At 40.1% G+C, this 13,046-nt stretch overlaps 1 protein-coding gene across 5 annotated transcripts in view; it reads left to right on the top strand.

Annotated features, from left to right (window-relative positions):
* The first annotated feature begins 24 nt into the window (after positions 1–24).
* Positions 25–13,046, top strand: part of KDM1B (lysine demethylase 1B) — a 56,768-nt gene continuing 43,746 nt past the window's right edge. The window contains exons 1-7 of one of the 5 annotated variants that reach the window (XM_087820624.1): positions 25–75; positions 391–434; positions 6,848–6,947; positions 7,795–7,922; positions 9,052–9,141; positions 9,708–9,819; positions 12,157–12,273. In XM_087820624.1, coding sequence (XP_087676750.1) covers positions 6,861–6,947; positions 7,795–7,922; positions 9,052–9,141; positions 9,708–9,819; positions 12,157–12,273 — 534 coding nt within the window. In that variant the 5' untranslated portion in view covers positions 25–75; positions 391–434; positions 6,848–6,860. Of the gene's footprint in view, positions 76–190; positions 249–390; positions 435–482; positions 607–6,587; positions 6,948–7,794; positions 7,923–9,051; positions 9,142–9,707; positions 9,820–12,156; positions 12,274–13,046 lie in introns of those variants that run through there. The other 4 variants (XM_016205199.2, XM_016205207.2, XM_016205191.2 and 1 more) reach the window with 4 other exon arrangements.

Genomic DNA, 13,046 nt, shown 5'->3' with positions numbered 1-13,046 from the left:
TGTGCGCGCGGCGCGCGGCTCCGGAGAGGCGCCCGCGGCCCCGGGCGGCGCGCACCGTCTCGCACGCTCCCTGAGGTGAGGCGCACGCGGCTCCGGGGGCCACCGTAGTGGCTGCGGCGGATTTCGGGTGACAGTTCTGCACAAAGCAGCTTGGCCGGGGTGCAAACCCTCCTTCTCCCCCGGTGCAGCGCCCCTCGCCCGGGTGGGAGGTGGACGGATGCCCTAGGGGCTGGTACCTCCCTCTCCAGGTTGGAAGCGGGGTGCGGGGTAGGGATCCCTGTTTGAGGAAGAGGAATTCCCCGGCCGGGGTGTTGCGGCGACGGGGTTCCCTGATTCGTCGTCGTGTTGTGGGTCTCTCCTAACCTCCTACAATATTTTCTTTCTCTACAGCGCTGCCTTCTCCCCGCGACTGCGTGCACCTTTTCAGTGCTCAGGTGAGCCCGGGAGGCTGTTGCTTCTCCGACTTCGGAGAACAGACGAGAAAGCTTTTCGGAAAGCGAGGCGGCTGCAGCTGGCGCGGGGAACGTTGGGGAACCCTCCCGGGGACTGTTAGAGCCCCGTCACCTGGGGAGTGTGTGCTGCGTGGGGGAAAACCCACAGTCCGGAGTAAGAACTCCCCCGTTTGTTTTTCTCAGCCGAGAGTGGGGCGGCGAGGAGCCCGCAGCCGTGCAGGTGTCGTGGTAACGTTCCAGCGCGGCCACCGCACATTGAGGCACTGAAGGCATTGCCAGGTTGCTGGGGTAACTCCTGCGGGGCTGGGAACCCGGAGCAGGAGGCCCGATTACGGTAGCTGTTAGTCAACAGCCTGGCAGCTGGCAGGTGAAACAGGAAGGAAGGCCCAGCTGTAGAAAGTTGGGGTGCAGTGGTCTGGAACCTTGCCAGATAGAGGCCCAGCCTTCTCTTGGGCGAGGAGCGCGAGTCAATAGACCAGCCCATTTGGGGGCGATCCATCGCTCCACATTCACACGCAACTGACTTTTGCGGTTTGGTTGGTTTTTTTAAAAAATCGATTAGAGTAGGAGAAAGGTGAGTGGAAGGGAAGGTTTCTTAAGGAGGTACAGGGGCAAATGACCATCAACAATGAATAGTCTTTCAGGCAGGGAAAGTAATCAAAGCATTCAGGCCATTAGTTTGTCTTATTTTTAGAAATGCTGATGCCACTGTACATTTTTATTCCCACCTGGAGTCATGTTGATTCATATTTGTATGAATAATGTGTGTGTTTTTAAAAAGTCTTTAGAAAAAATTCTGGAAATCTACGAATTGATATATGCACTTAGGTATTTACACCCCCCTCAAACCCCACTTTTTTTGGTCACGTTAAAAGAAACCAAAGTTATGAATCTAAAATTAGGGAGATATATGCTTATAAAATTATATTGAACATGAAACAAATTGATTATATTTAAAATTAGGTCTGTGTATTAATTTGAAGAACCAGGTGGGAAAGCACTTTCAGTTTACTAATTTGTTTTAATCACACTTTTGATCACTATTTCTGAGATTATAGTTATTTATTTATTATTTCTTTAATCCTCACCCAAAGATATGTTTTTATTGATTTTAAAGGGAGAGGAAGGTGGGGAGAGAGAGAGAAACATTGATGTGAGAGAGAAACATTTATCGGTTGTCTTCCCTCTGCAGGGCCCGAAGTGGGGATCAAACCCGAAACCTAGGTATGTACCCTGACTGGGAATCAAACCCACAGCCTTTTCGTGCATGGGATGATGCTCTAACCAACTGAGCCACCTGACCAGGGCTCAAATTATATTTAAAAGCACACAAATTCTAGTGTTTCCAACTTAAAAATCTTTCCTCCCTTTTAAGCCCCAAGAACCAGCAACAGTGAAAATACAGAAATTACAGCAATGTCAAAAAAGGATGAGAGTACATAACTGTTAATTGTATAATTAAAGGTGAAAGTGTACTACCCTAAAAAATCTTCAATCCTTTTTCCCCCAGAAAACACAGATTTAATAATGGCTTTTATAGCTAATGTATTCATTTCCTCTTAACCATTTCTTGATTTACATCATTCTTTACTGCAATTAAATACGTATTTTCTAGTATACAGTTGGACTTAAATGTTCGGTGAAATTTCTGGAAATTATGCTATTTTTTTGACAATGCTTGCATCCTAGGGTCAAATGTTGCATGAACCTAGGCTGGTTATATTTATGTTCCTAAACCTCACGTTAGAGTCACATATTTTTGCGGCAATGCTTTTATGTATACTATACATTTACAAATATGTATTTACATATGCCTTATTTGTAGTTCATTTTGTGAATATGTCTTATATAAAGAGTTTTGTTAGATTGGACAACCCTTTGAAAATATAAATGTGATTCAGAAAGCCTTCTTTGAGTTTAACAATTATAGGTAGGCAGTAGTACTTTTAACATTATTAGTGTTTTATCCACCTGTATCCAGAGTGCCTTAGAACTAAATGACAACTTATTTAGTACTCAAAGAACTGTAATGTATTTCAGAATATGTATAGAGTTTATGTGTTCACAACTAACATAATGGTTTTGAGAAAGTGAAGAGTTAAAGGAAAATCATCCATAGCGTTGGTGTCAAGATTTCTCGAAGTTGATGTAGCTAGAAAACGGGAATTTTTCACACATGATGTTAATAATCTATTTTAAATGCTCTTAGGAGCGTTAGTAGAACTCGCAGATAGGAAACAATAGGATTACAAGCCCCTCAGAGCTTTTCTTCAAGATTAAGGTTATATACAGGCATACCTCGCTTTACTGCACTTCACAGGTATTGCAATTTTTTTGCTGATTGAAATCAAGACCCCCGCCTGAAAAAAATTACGACTCGCTTTATAACTCACTTCATTACGGTGGTCTGGAACCAAACCCACAATATCTCCGAGGTGTTCCTATATGTGAAATTTGTATTTTCTGTTAATGCTTTTCCATTTTCAAATTCCTTATCTATAGGTATGTCCTATTTATTTGGCATGCTATTTTGTGTGAGTGTATGTGTGTGTAGTAAATACAGTGGATCGGAGAAGGAGATGTGTGATAATTGTAGAACCTACATATTATTGAGTACTTCTAAGCATTTTTTATTCCTTATCTAACTTAATTGGAAAATACTAATTTGATAATTCAGTCTCTCATGGTTACTATCTATGCATTATTTTTCTTCTAGACTTTTGGTTCTTAATATTTGTTTAACCATGATGTTGTTAGACTAGTTTGAGAACTTACAAGATTTTTCCAATAGAAGATACAGTAACTGCCCTGGCCAGGTAGCTCAGTTGGTTGGAGTGTAATTGTCCTGATAGGCCAAGGTTGTGGGTTTGATACCTGGTCTGGGCACATACAAGAAACAGCCAATGAATGGGCAAATAAGTGGAACAACAAATCAATGTTTCTCTCTTTCTTTCTCTCCCTCCCTCCCCCCACCTCCCCCCTCCCCCCTCCCTTTTTCTTTCTCAAATCAATAAATAAGTAAGCATTAAAAAAGAAAAAGATATAGTAACTAACCCATATTCCTGTATTTGGTGGTGATTAGATAGTGTGCCTGAAGTTTATTTGTTGCGTTTTACTGAAAAGGAATGAATGAGATTTTTTTAAAGTATAATAAAAGATCAAAATTCAGGAACTGCTAAGAAGACGTAGTAAACTGGAGAGAAACAGACAAAAACTAGGTCTTTTTACTCATTGAATGTTACAAACAGTGTAATTTGTGTGCTGGTCACTTCTGCGTTGTTTTTTTCAATTTTATATTTTATTTATTTTATTTTTAACTTATCTTTATTGTTGAGAGTATTACAAATGTCCCCTTCCCCCCTCCCCCATTGATCCCCTCCACCCTGCACCCCTCCCCCAGGCCTTCACCACACTATTTTCTGTGTCCATGGGCTATGCTGATATGCATGTAAATTCTTAGGTTAATCTCTCCCCACCCACCCTGTCTTCCCTCTGAGATTTGTTAATCTGTTCCATGCTTCTATGTCTCTGGATCTATTTTGTTTATCGGTTTATTTTGTTCAATAGATTCCACCTATGAGTAAGATCATGTGATACTTGTCTTTCTCTGACTGGCTTATTTCACTTAGCATAATACTCTCCAGGTCCCACCATGCTTAGGGTAAGGGATACCTTCTTTTTTTAAAGCTGCATAGTATTCCATAGTGTAAATGTCCAAGAAGATGCTTGGTATAATTTCAGTCTTCTTGAACTGGTAGAGACCTGTTTTTTGTCCTAACTTGTGGTCTATCTTTGAGAGGGTCCCATGTGCACTTGAGAATGCATATTCTGCAGCTTCGGAGTGGAATGTTCTATAAATGTCAGTTAAATCCATCTGATCTAGTATGTCGTTTAGAGTCACTCTTTCCTTATTGATTTTTTATCTGGAAGATCTATCCAGTGAAGTCAGTGAGGTGTAAAATTTCCCTACTATGACTTTATTGCTGTTGATCTCTCTTTTAAAGCCCTCCAGAAGATTTTTTTTTCCCCAGCCTGTGTGTCTTTTGTTCTGAGGTGGGTCTCTAGTAGACAGCATGTATTTGGGTCTTGTTTTCTTATCCATTCAGCTACCCTATATCTTTTGATTGGGACATTTAATCCATTTATATTTAAGGTTATTATTGATAGGTACTTATCTATTGTCATTTTATTTCTTTTTGCCTATGTTTCTCTTTCTCTCTATTTCAGCTTCTTATTACAGCACTCCCTTTAACATTTCCTGCAATGCTGGTTTGGTGGCGATAAACTCCTTTAGCCTTTTTTTGTCTGGAAAGCTCTTTATTTCACCATCTATTTTGAATGATAGCCTTGCTGGATAGAGTAGTCTTGGTTTCAGATCCTTGCTTTTCATTATCTTGAATACTTCTTGCCATTCCCTTCTGGCCTGTAGAGTTTCTGATGAGAAATCAGCTGACAGCCTCGTGGGAGCTCCTTTGTAGGTAACAGATTACTTTTCTTTTGTTGCCTTTATTATTCTCTGTGTCTTGAATTTTTGGCATTTTAATTATGATGTGTCTGGGTTTAGGCCTCTTTGGGCTCTTGCTTGGGACTCTCTGTGCCTGCTGAACTTGTGTGACTCTTTTCTTGACCAGGTTAGGGAAGTTTTCTGCCATTATTTCTTCAAACAGGTTCTCTAACCCTTGCTTACTTTCGACCTCTTCTGGCACTCCTCTAATGGGAATATCTTTACGTTTCACGTTGTCCCACAGCTCCCTTAAACTGTCCTCCTGTTTTTTGATTCTGTGATTGAGTGATTTTTTTTCTACCCTGTCTTCTAATTCACTGATCCAGTCCTCAGCTTCCCCTAATCTGCTGTTTATTCCTTCCAATTTTTTTTTTATTCCTACTGTGTCATTCTTAATTTCATTCATAGTTTCTATATCTTTTTGCTTATGCTTTTGAGCATCCTTGTGATCGGTATTCTGAACTCTATATCTGATAGATTGCTTAATGTCCATTTCATTTAGCTCTTCTTCTGGAGAATTCTCTTGTTCTTTCATTTGGGGCTTATTTTTTTGGCTCCATTTTAGCTGCCTGTTTGGATTTGTTTCTATGTATTAGGTAGATCTGCTAGGACTCCCAGTGTTTTGGATGGTCTCTGGTGCAGGCCAGTGTCAGATGCTATTTGTGAACTGGCCTTCAGTGCCTTGTTTGAAGCTTTTTGCACTCCACAGCTTGTGATTCCCTCTGCTGGGGCTGGGTGTGTTTGGACAGGACCAAGATGTGCACCAAGATCTGCTTTTCCAAGCCCTGCCTCCAGAAGCAAATCAGGCTAAGACTCAAAATACCCAGAAGCTAGTTGTTATTCAGTCTCTTAATGAGCCTCAGGCTGTAGAAACTCCACAAAGTGGGTCGGCTAATTGTCATTCAGTCTTTCAATGGACCACAGGATGGCACAGTTGCTCCCTCCTCCCCCCCCCCCCCCAAGCAAAAGCTGCTTGGAAGGTAAATGTCTGCCTGAGAAATGTCCTCTGCAGTGTAGGAGAATGACTCAGCCCAGGAATCCAGATGGCTGCCCTCTGAGCTCTATCCCCCAAGCCAGCACCTCTGGGTTCTCCTCACATAGCTCTAGTCCACTCTGCCCTCCCTCTGCTGGAGCCCATGGTGAGTCGCTGCACATGAAATTTTGTGGGTTAGCCCTTTAAGAGGGTGCCTGCCTTACCAGTCATCTCTCCCTGGCAGACAGAAACCCTGCTGCTTTTCACAGCCAGATGTTATGTGGGCACCTTTCTCAATTCTGGGGCTCTTGGCTGAGAAGCCTAGCTTGGGGTTTAGACTCTGGACTTCTCAGCGGAAACCCCCACTGCTGAGATATCCCTACATAACTTCAGCTGCTGCCTGTGGGAGCCCAGCCAGCCCTCTCGCACCTCCACACTTCCTACCAGTCTCTATGAAGTCTCCACTTTTCCTCCTTGGTTGTGAGGGTGCTCTCCAGTTAGTCTTCAGTTGCAGTTGATTATTCAGGATGGTTTTTCTATATTTTAGTTGTAAGTCTAGTTTGGTCCTGGGAGAGTGTCAGTGTAGCTTCCACTCAATCTGCTGCCATATTTCCTATCCTCAATTTTATATTTTTAAATCTACATCCTACTAATGGGTAACATTTAATGCATACTTATAATAGGCCAAGCCTGGTCCTTTATGTTATTTTACTTAATACTCACACCAGTGCTATAATAGACTCTTGCTATGCCCATTTTATTTATGAGAACATTGAGGTCTTAGAGATGCTAAGTAACTTGAAAGCAATATCTTCACACTCAGGTCTTAACTGCAGAGAATATGTTATTACCTAGCACTACATAACAGTTCTGCTCTAAAATGTTATTTAATGGCTTAAAATTTTTTTTTTTTTGCAGAGTATCTGATACAATGGCAACCCCCCGGGGGAGAACAAAGAAAAAAGCATCTTTTGATCACTCTCCAGATAGCCTTCCTTTGAGGAGTTCCGGTAGGCAGGTATTATTCATTTGTTCATTCTGTGTACCTGTTTGGAGCACACAGAATTGTTCTGCTTGGGACTGACGAATTAGAAATGTATATATATATATATATATATATATATATATATAATTCTAGTCCTCAAGGAAATTGGAGTCTAGTGGAGAAATTCATCCTGGAACAATTAGAGTACAGGGGGATTAAGAGACAGAATGTAAAAAAAAAGCATCCTGGCAGAGGGAACTGCAAAGATAACGATATAGGGTGTGAATCAACATTGGGTGTTCAGAGATTTGCAGCTGTGTGGTTGCCTCCAGGATGTGAGCTTGGGCCAGATCACGCTTGGCTTGCTGTCATTCATAGGAATGACGTCAGCTTATAGCTGGTTGGGTGCTGTTGATGGTTTACTTGCTGCCATCTCTTTTGTAGGGTACTTTTTTTTTTTCCCTAAAGAAAAATCTTGAATGATGTAATTCTTTTTCTATAATTTTTCTAGTTTGTTTTCTTAAATATGCAATACTAAGGTGATATAACTGCTCTAAGAAAAAAATATCCTAATTTGAGAGTAGCTTTTATTTTGATTGATACAGTTTTTTCCCAAAAAAGGCTCGTATGCATTTTAGTTCTCTACTTAGAGACCTGTTGTTAAAGTGCTGGTTCTATATTTCAGGCAAGTTAGTGAATTATTTGCACAAGATAGTCTCAAGGAAATCGCTATATTGTTAGCCCCTAACCTACTGCCAGGACGTTATTGGTCTTCATGTTTAGAACTCCTTACATGGAGGTCACTGTAGTAGTAAACCTTCCACCACATCCACCCTTGGCCATTCCAGCGAAATCTTAACCTCAGCTGGGTCTTTCTTAGGCAAAGAAGAAAGCAACGGAGATGACTGATGAGGATGAAGATGGTGGGTCAGAGAAGAAGTACAGGAAATGTGAAAAGGCAGGCTGTACAGCAACGTGTCCTGTGTGCTTTGCAAGCACTTCTGAAAGGTCTGTTTAGATGACATGTCTTGGCCTCACATGCCTGTGAGAGCATTCTTTGTTAGAACATCATCCTCAAAGATAGGTTTACTAAAGATAGTTATAGATACCGTAAGTCATCTAATAATAGAGACATTGCCCATAGGCTCTGTGCATACCACGCCCTCCTATATACTCCTCCTGTTAGACGTAGCCATATCAGCTCTGCACAGTGGCCGGTCAGTGTCCACCGACTGTAGCTGTACTTCTTTGACGAGTTGAGGGTGGGATAGGGTCAGGGATGGGCACACAGCAGAGAGAACCATGGAGGTCCCTGTAGACTGGCAGGTGTTTACTTTCCCTAGGCTGCTATTCTCACTCGTATAACATACCTCTTCCAATAGACATAAACAGGTCACCTTGAGACGATGAGGCTAACTAAACTTGCCATTTTTATTGGGATGACACAAGCATGACCTTTTACTTCCAGAGAAAAATCTTCAATGAAGGCTTAAGATTCAGTAAAACCTGGAACACAAATCCCATTTTTTTAATCACGATGAGTGGTGGTGGTAGTATTCACCGTGGCATTAGATTTCATTTTTTTACTACATTATTGGCTGTTTGACTGGTTATATTTGCCAGATTAGTTGCACAAGGTTTTGATTCCAGCTGGACAGATTCATCCACCGTTCAGTATTGGGTCAGATGTTCTCACTAGAGACCACACTTCTCTCTTTCACCCATGTGCAGCTTGCAGCAAGCTCAGTGACATACCTTGTTTCATGTCATAAAACCCTATCCTAGCTCCAGGGAGACTTGATAAAAAACTCTTAAGCCTCAAGTCCTCTGGCCTAAGTCCCTATATCCTCACATGTGTTATCACCTATAAATCATCCATTCCACTTCCTCTGTTGTTAGCTCCTGGTCATTAGGATTCTAAGTGGATAGAATGCAACATGGGCTCATAGGAGGTGCTTGATATATCTTTTTTTTTTAAGTGAAGTGGGTTGGGGAGGGAAGGGGGAAATCTATTTTTGTGAAACAGAGGGAAGACTTTATTGTTGTTATTTTTGGTAAAATAAAGGAGGCAAACTGGAAAAAAAGTGAGAAGAAATGTTATTTATTACCAAAGCGGCATGTTTCTGCTGTTTTTCAGATGTGCCAAGAATGGCTACACCTCCCGATGGTATCACCTCTCCTGTGGGGAGCATTTCTGTAATGAATGCTTTGACCATTACTACAGAAGGTCTGTTCTCTCATCATTGGAGGTTTCTGTAGTGGAGGGGGCATGGGGGGGGCAGTGGAGGGGGTCAGATGGTTAAGGCTGAGCCCGCAGGCTTATTGAATTAGTCCACTGTTGTAGCCATGCCTGTGTCGACTACAGTGTGCCAGACCTTTATGCTGTGTTTGCATGTGTGCATGCTTATATGTGTGCACACTCAAGGTTCAAAAAAATATCTGTTTCAATGAGACAGTTATTGCCTTTAGTCTGCAAATTCTGAAAACTTGAGGAGCTGTTTTACTATTCTGTGACAGTGTGTAGGGGGACAAATGCCAAGATTTGGGGGAAGGTGCTGACTACTAGAGGGAGCTTGGACAGACAGGTAGCAGCTGCTGCTTCCTAATAGTTTTAGCTATTAAAACTGATAGGAATGTACTGTTCCTGACAGCCTGTTTTATGGGTACCATATAACTTACCCCTTTTTAGAATATGGCTTGTTAAGTCCTTTACATAAGACTTTTTAACCTACCTCCTGTTTTGGAAACCCAATTAACTTACAGCTTGATATATTTATTTTTATTATTTTTCAGCCATAAAGATGGATATGACAAATATACTACATGGAAAAAAATATGGACTAGCAATGGAAAAACTGAACCTAGTCCCAAAGCTTTCATGGCAGACCAGCAACTCCCTTACTGGGTAAAAGGATAACACTTTATTGTTCTGCAAGGCACTTTTGCACCTAAAGCAAGAAGAATGGATGAAAATACTGATTTTTAGGAATTTTTTTTTTATTACATTTATTGCTCTATGTCTGTTAAAGCAAGTCACATTTTTTAATTTTTGTAGGAAACGTCCATATAGTATAAAGAAGAAACTAAAGACTTACCACCAGCTGATAACCATTGCTAAGCTTACATATCTCTCTCATCTTTTCTTCTGTTAATTATTTAAGTATATCTTTAAACACAACTTCATGCTTTATATACAAATCCTAATAAGGTTTAATATTATACTTTGAATATAATTTTTGTTAACTTTTAGCTTTTTTATTAATTCAGCTTTATATTATTTTTCCATTTAGCCATTCTTTGAAAATAAATTGTAGTGTTGCATCTATGAGATAAATATCCCATCATTTAATAAATTATTTGCTAAATTTTTTAATATCATAGTTAGATTCGAGCTTCTCTTGCACACTTAAAAATTTTTTTTAATTGAAGTGAAACTCACATAATGTAAAATTAACTATTTTAAAGTATACCATTCGGTGGCATTTAGTACATTGACAGTGTTGTGCAGCCACCACCTCTGTCTAATTTCAAAGCATTGTCATCATTCACAAAGTAAACCTGTGCCCATTAAGCAGTCACCTCTCATTTTTCCCTCCCCCTACTCCCTGGCAACCATTCATTTGATTTCTGTCTTTATGGGTTTACCTATTTTTGATGTTTTATAAAAGGAATCATGTAGCATGTGACTTTTCATGTCTGGCTTCTTTCACTTAGCATAATGTTTTTGAGATTTATCCATGTCATAGCATATATTAGTTCTTTGTCCCTTTTTATGGGTGAATAATGTTCCATTGTATGGATTTGCCAGTAATTTATCCATTCATCTGTTCATGGACAGTTGGGTCGCTTCCACCTTTCAGTTATCGCAAAAAGTGCTGCTATGAACGTTTGTGTACAAATATTTATTTGAACACCTATTTTTAATATGTATCTAGGAATAAAACTGTTGGGTCACATTCTGTGTTTAACTTTCTGAGGGACTACCAGACTATTTTCCTTACCAACTGCTGCAACATCTGTCATTCCTGCCTTCAATGTATAAGGGTTTAAATTTCTCCACATCCTCACCAATTCACGTACACCCCCCCCCTTTTTTTTTGTTCTAAGTATCCTAGTGGGTGTGAAGTGGTATCTCATTGTGGTTTTGATTTGCATTTCCCTAATGACTAATGTGTCTTTTCATGTGCTTGTTGGCCATTTGTATATCTTCTTTGGAGAAATACCTGTTCAAATCTTTGCCCAGTTTAAATTGAGTTGTTTGTCTTTTGTTGTTGAGTTGTAAGAGTTCTTTATTCTGGATACCAAACCTTTATCAGATATTAGATTTGCACATATTTTCTCCTGTAGGTTGTCTTTTCACTTTCTTGATAGTGTCCATTCATGCACATAAGCTTTTAATTTTGAAGTGCAATTTGTCTATTGTTTCTTTTGTTGCATGTGCTTTTAGTGTAATATCTAAGAATCCATTTCCAAGTCTGAGGTCATGAAGATTGACTTCCTCTGTTTTTTCCTCTAAGAGTTCTATCATTTTAGCTCTTACATTACAGTGTTTGATCCACTTTGAGTTAATTTTTGGATATGTGTGAAGTAGGGCTCCAACTTCATTCTTTTGCATATGGATATCTGCACTCTTTTTTAAAAAATAAACTTTATTTTGGAATAATTTTAAATTTACAGAAGAGTTGCAAGAATAATAGAGTATCATATATATTTTTCACCCAGTTTCTCCTAATGTTATCATCTAACACACTGTGATTGTCAAACTAAGAAGTTAACATTGATACAGTACTAATTACTGTATCAATTACAAACTTTTACAAACTAGTACTATTACAAACTTTTTTTGGATTTCATCAGTTTTTCATTAGTGTCTTTTTACTGTTCCAGGATCCTATCCAGGATACTACATTGCAATTAGTGCATAGTTTATGACTAACTGTAACTAAATTAACTCTGATTATTTTCTTAAGTTAGAGCTGGAAAACCTTTCTGACAACAGTGGTTGTCAGATCCTGTTTGCACTTTATTGGTGCCTGAGCTCGTATTGAATTAGAAATTACCTTAGTGAGGTACAAGCGGATTATACGGGTGGTGGTCATTGCAAGGGAGAGAAAAAGTACTTAGAAGTGCTGAAGGGTTGGTCAAATCATGTGGCAAAGATGGCAAAGTGAGTGGTGGAGGAGAGAAATCCAGGCTCAAGATTAGCCAACTGATTGACCTTGATATGTTATTTTCCATTTAGGTTCAATGTACAAAACCTGAGTGTAGAAAATGGAGGCAACTCACCAAGGAAATCCAGCTTACTCCACAGATAGCAAAGACTTACCACTGTGGTATGAAACCAAACACTGCTGCTAAGGTATGATCTCTGTTAGTTTTCTTTTTGAATTATTTGCTAGGTTAATTTAGTTATCAGTGAACAGTAATGGTATGTATTTCTCATTTATTGTATTGATCACTGTATCAGGATTATATTGGTCCACATACATATAACAGAACCCCAACTACAGTGGATTAATCAACGGAGGATTTTTTTTGTTGTTAAAACTTTTTTTTAATGTATCTGTTGATTTCAGCGAGAGGGAGGGAGAGGGAAAGAGAGAGCTGAAACATCAGTGATGAGAGAGTTGTCATTGGTCAGCTACCTCCTGCATGCCCCAGACTGGGGGTCGAGCCCACAATCTGGGCATGTGCTCTGACCAGGAATCAAACCCCAATCTCCTGGGTCTTAGGTCCATGCTCAACCGCTGAGCCATGCCCGGCTGGGCTGGAGGATTTTCCTGATTTTATTTTTCTCATTATGAGCAGTTTGGAAATAGGCTGCCCAGGGTTGGTGTTGTTGCCCAAGGAAGCCTCCTTGTAGTTTCTAGTTCTGCTGCAAGATGGTTCCTACACCATCAGCCACCCCATGCAAATTCTGAGCAGTAAAAATGGGAGTCGAAGGGCAAGAGGGATGTGCCAGCTGAGTCTCTCCCTCTTTTACTGGGAAAACAGGAACTTTCCTGGAAGTTCCAACAGTAGATTTCTATTTATATCTCATTGGCTAAAACAAGATCATGCAGCTACTCTGACCAACAGTATAGACAAAGGAAGAAAATATTTTATAATTGAGCATATTATAATACCAAACAA

Source organism: Miniopterus natalensis, chromosome 9, assembly GCF_054644295.1.
Source record: "Miniopterus natalensis isolate mMinNat1 chromosome 9, mMinNat1.hap1, whole genome shotgun sequence".
Lineage (NCBI taxonomy): Eukaryota > Metazoa > Chordata > Mammalia > Chiroptera > Miniopteridae > Miniopterus > Miniopterus natalensis.
Note: the sequence above shows the minus strand (reverse complement) of the source record. Positions and strands in the feature narration are given on the sequence as shown.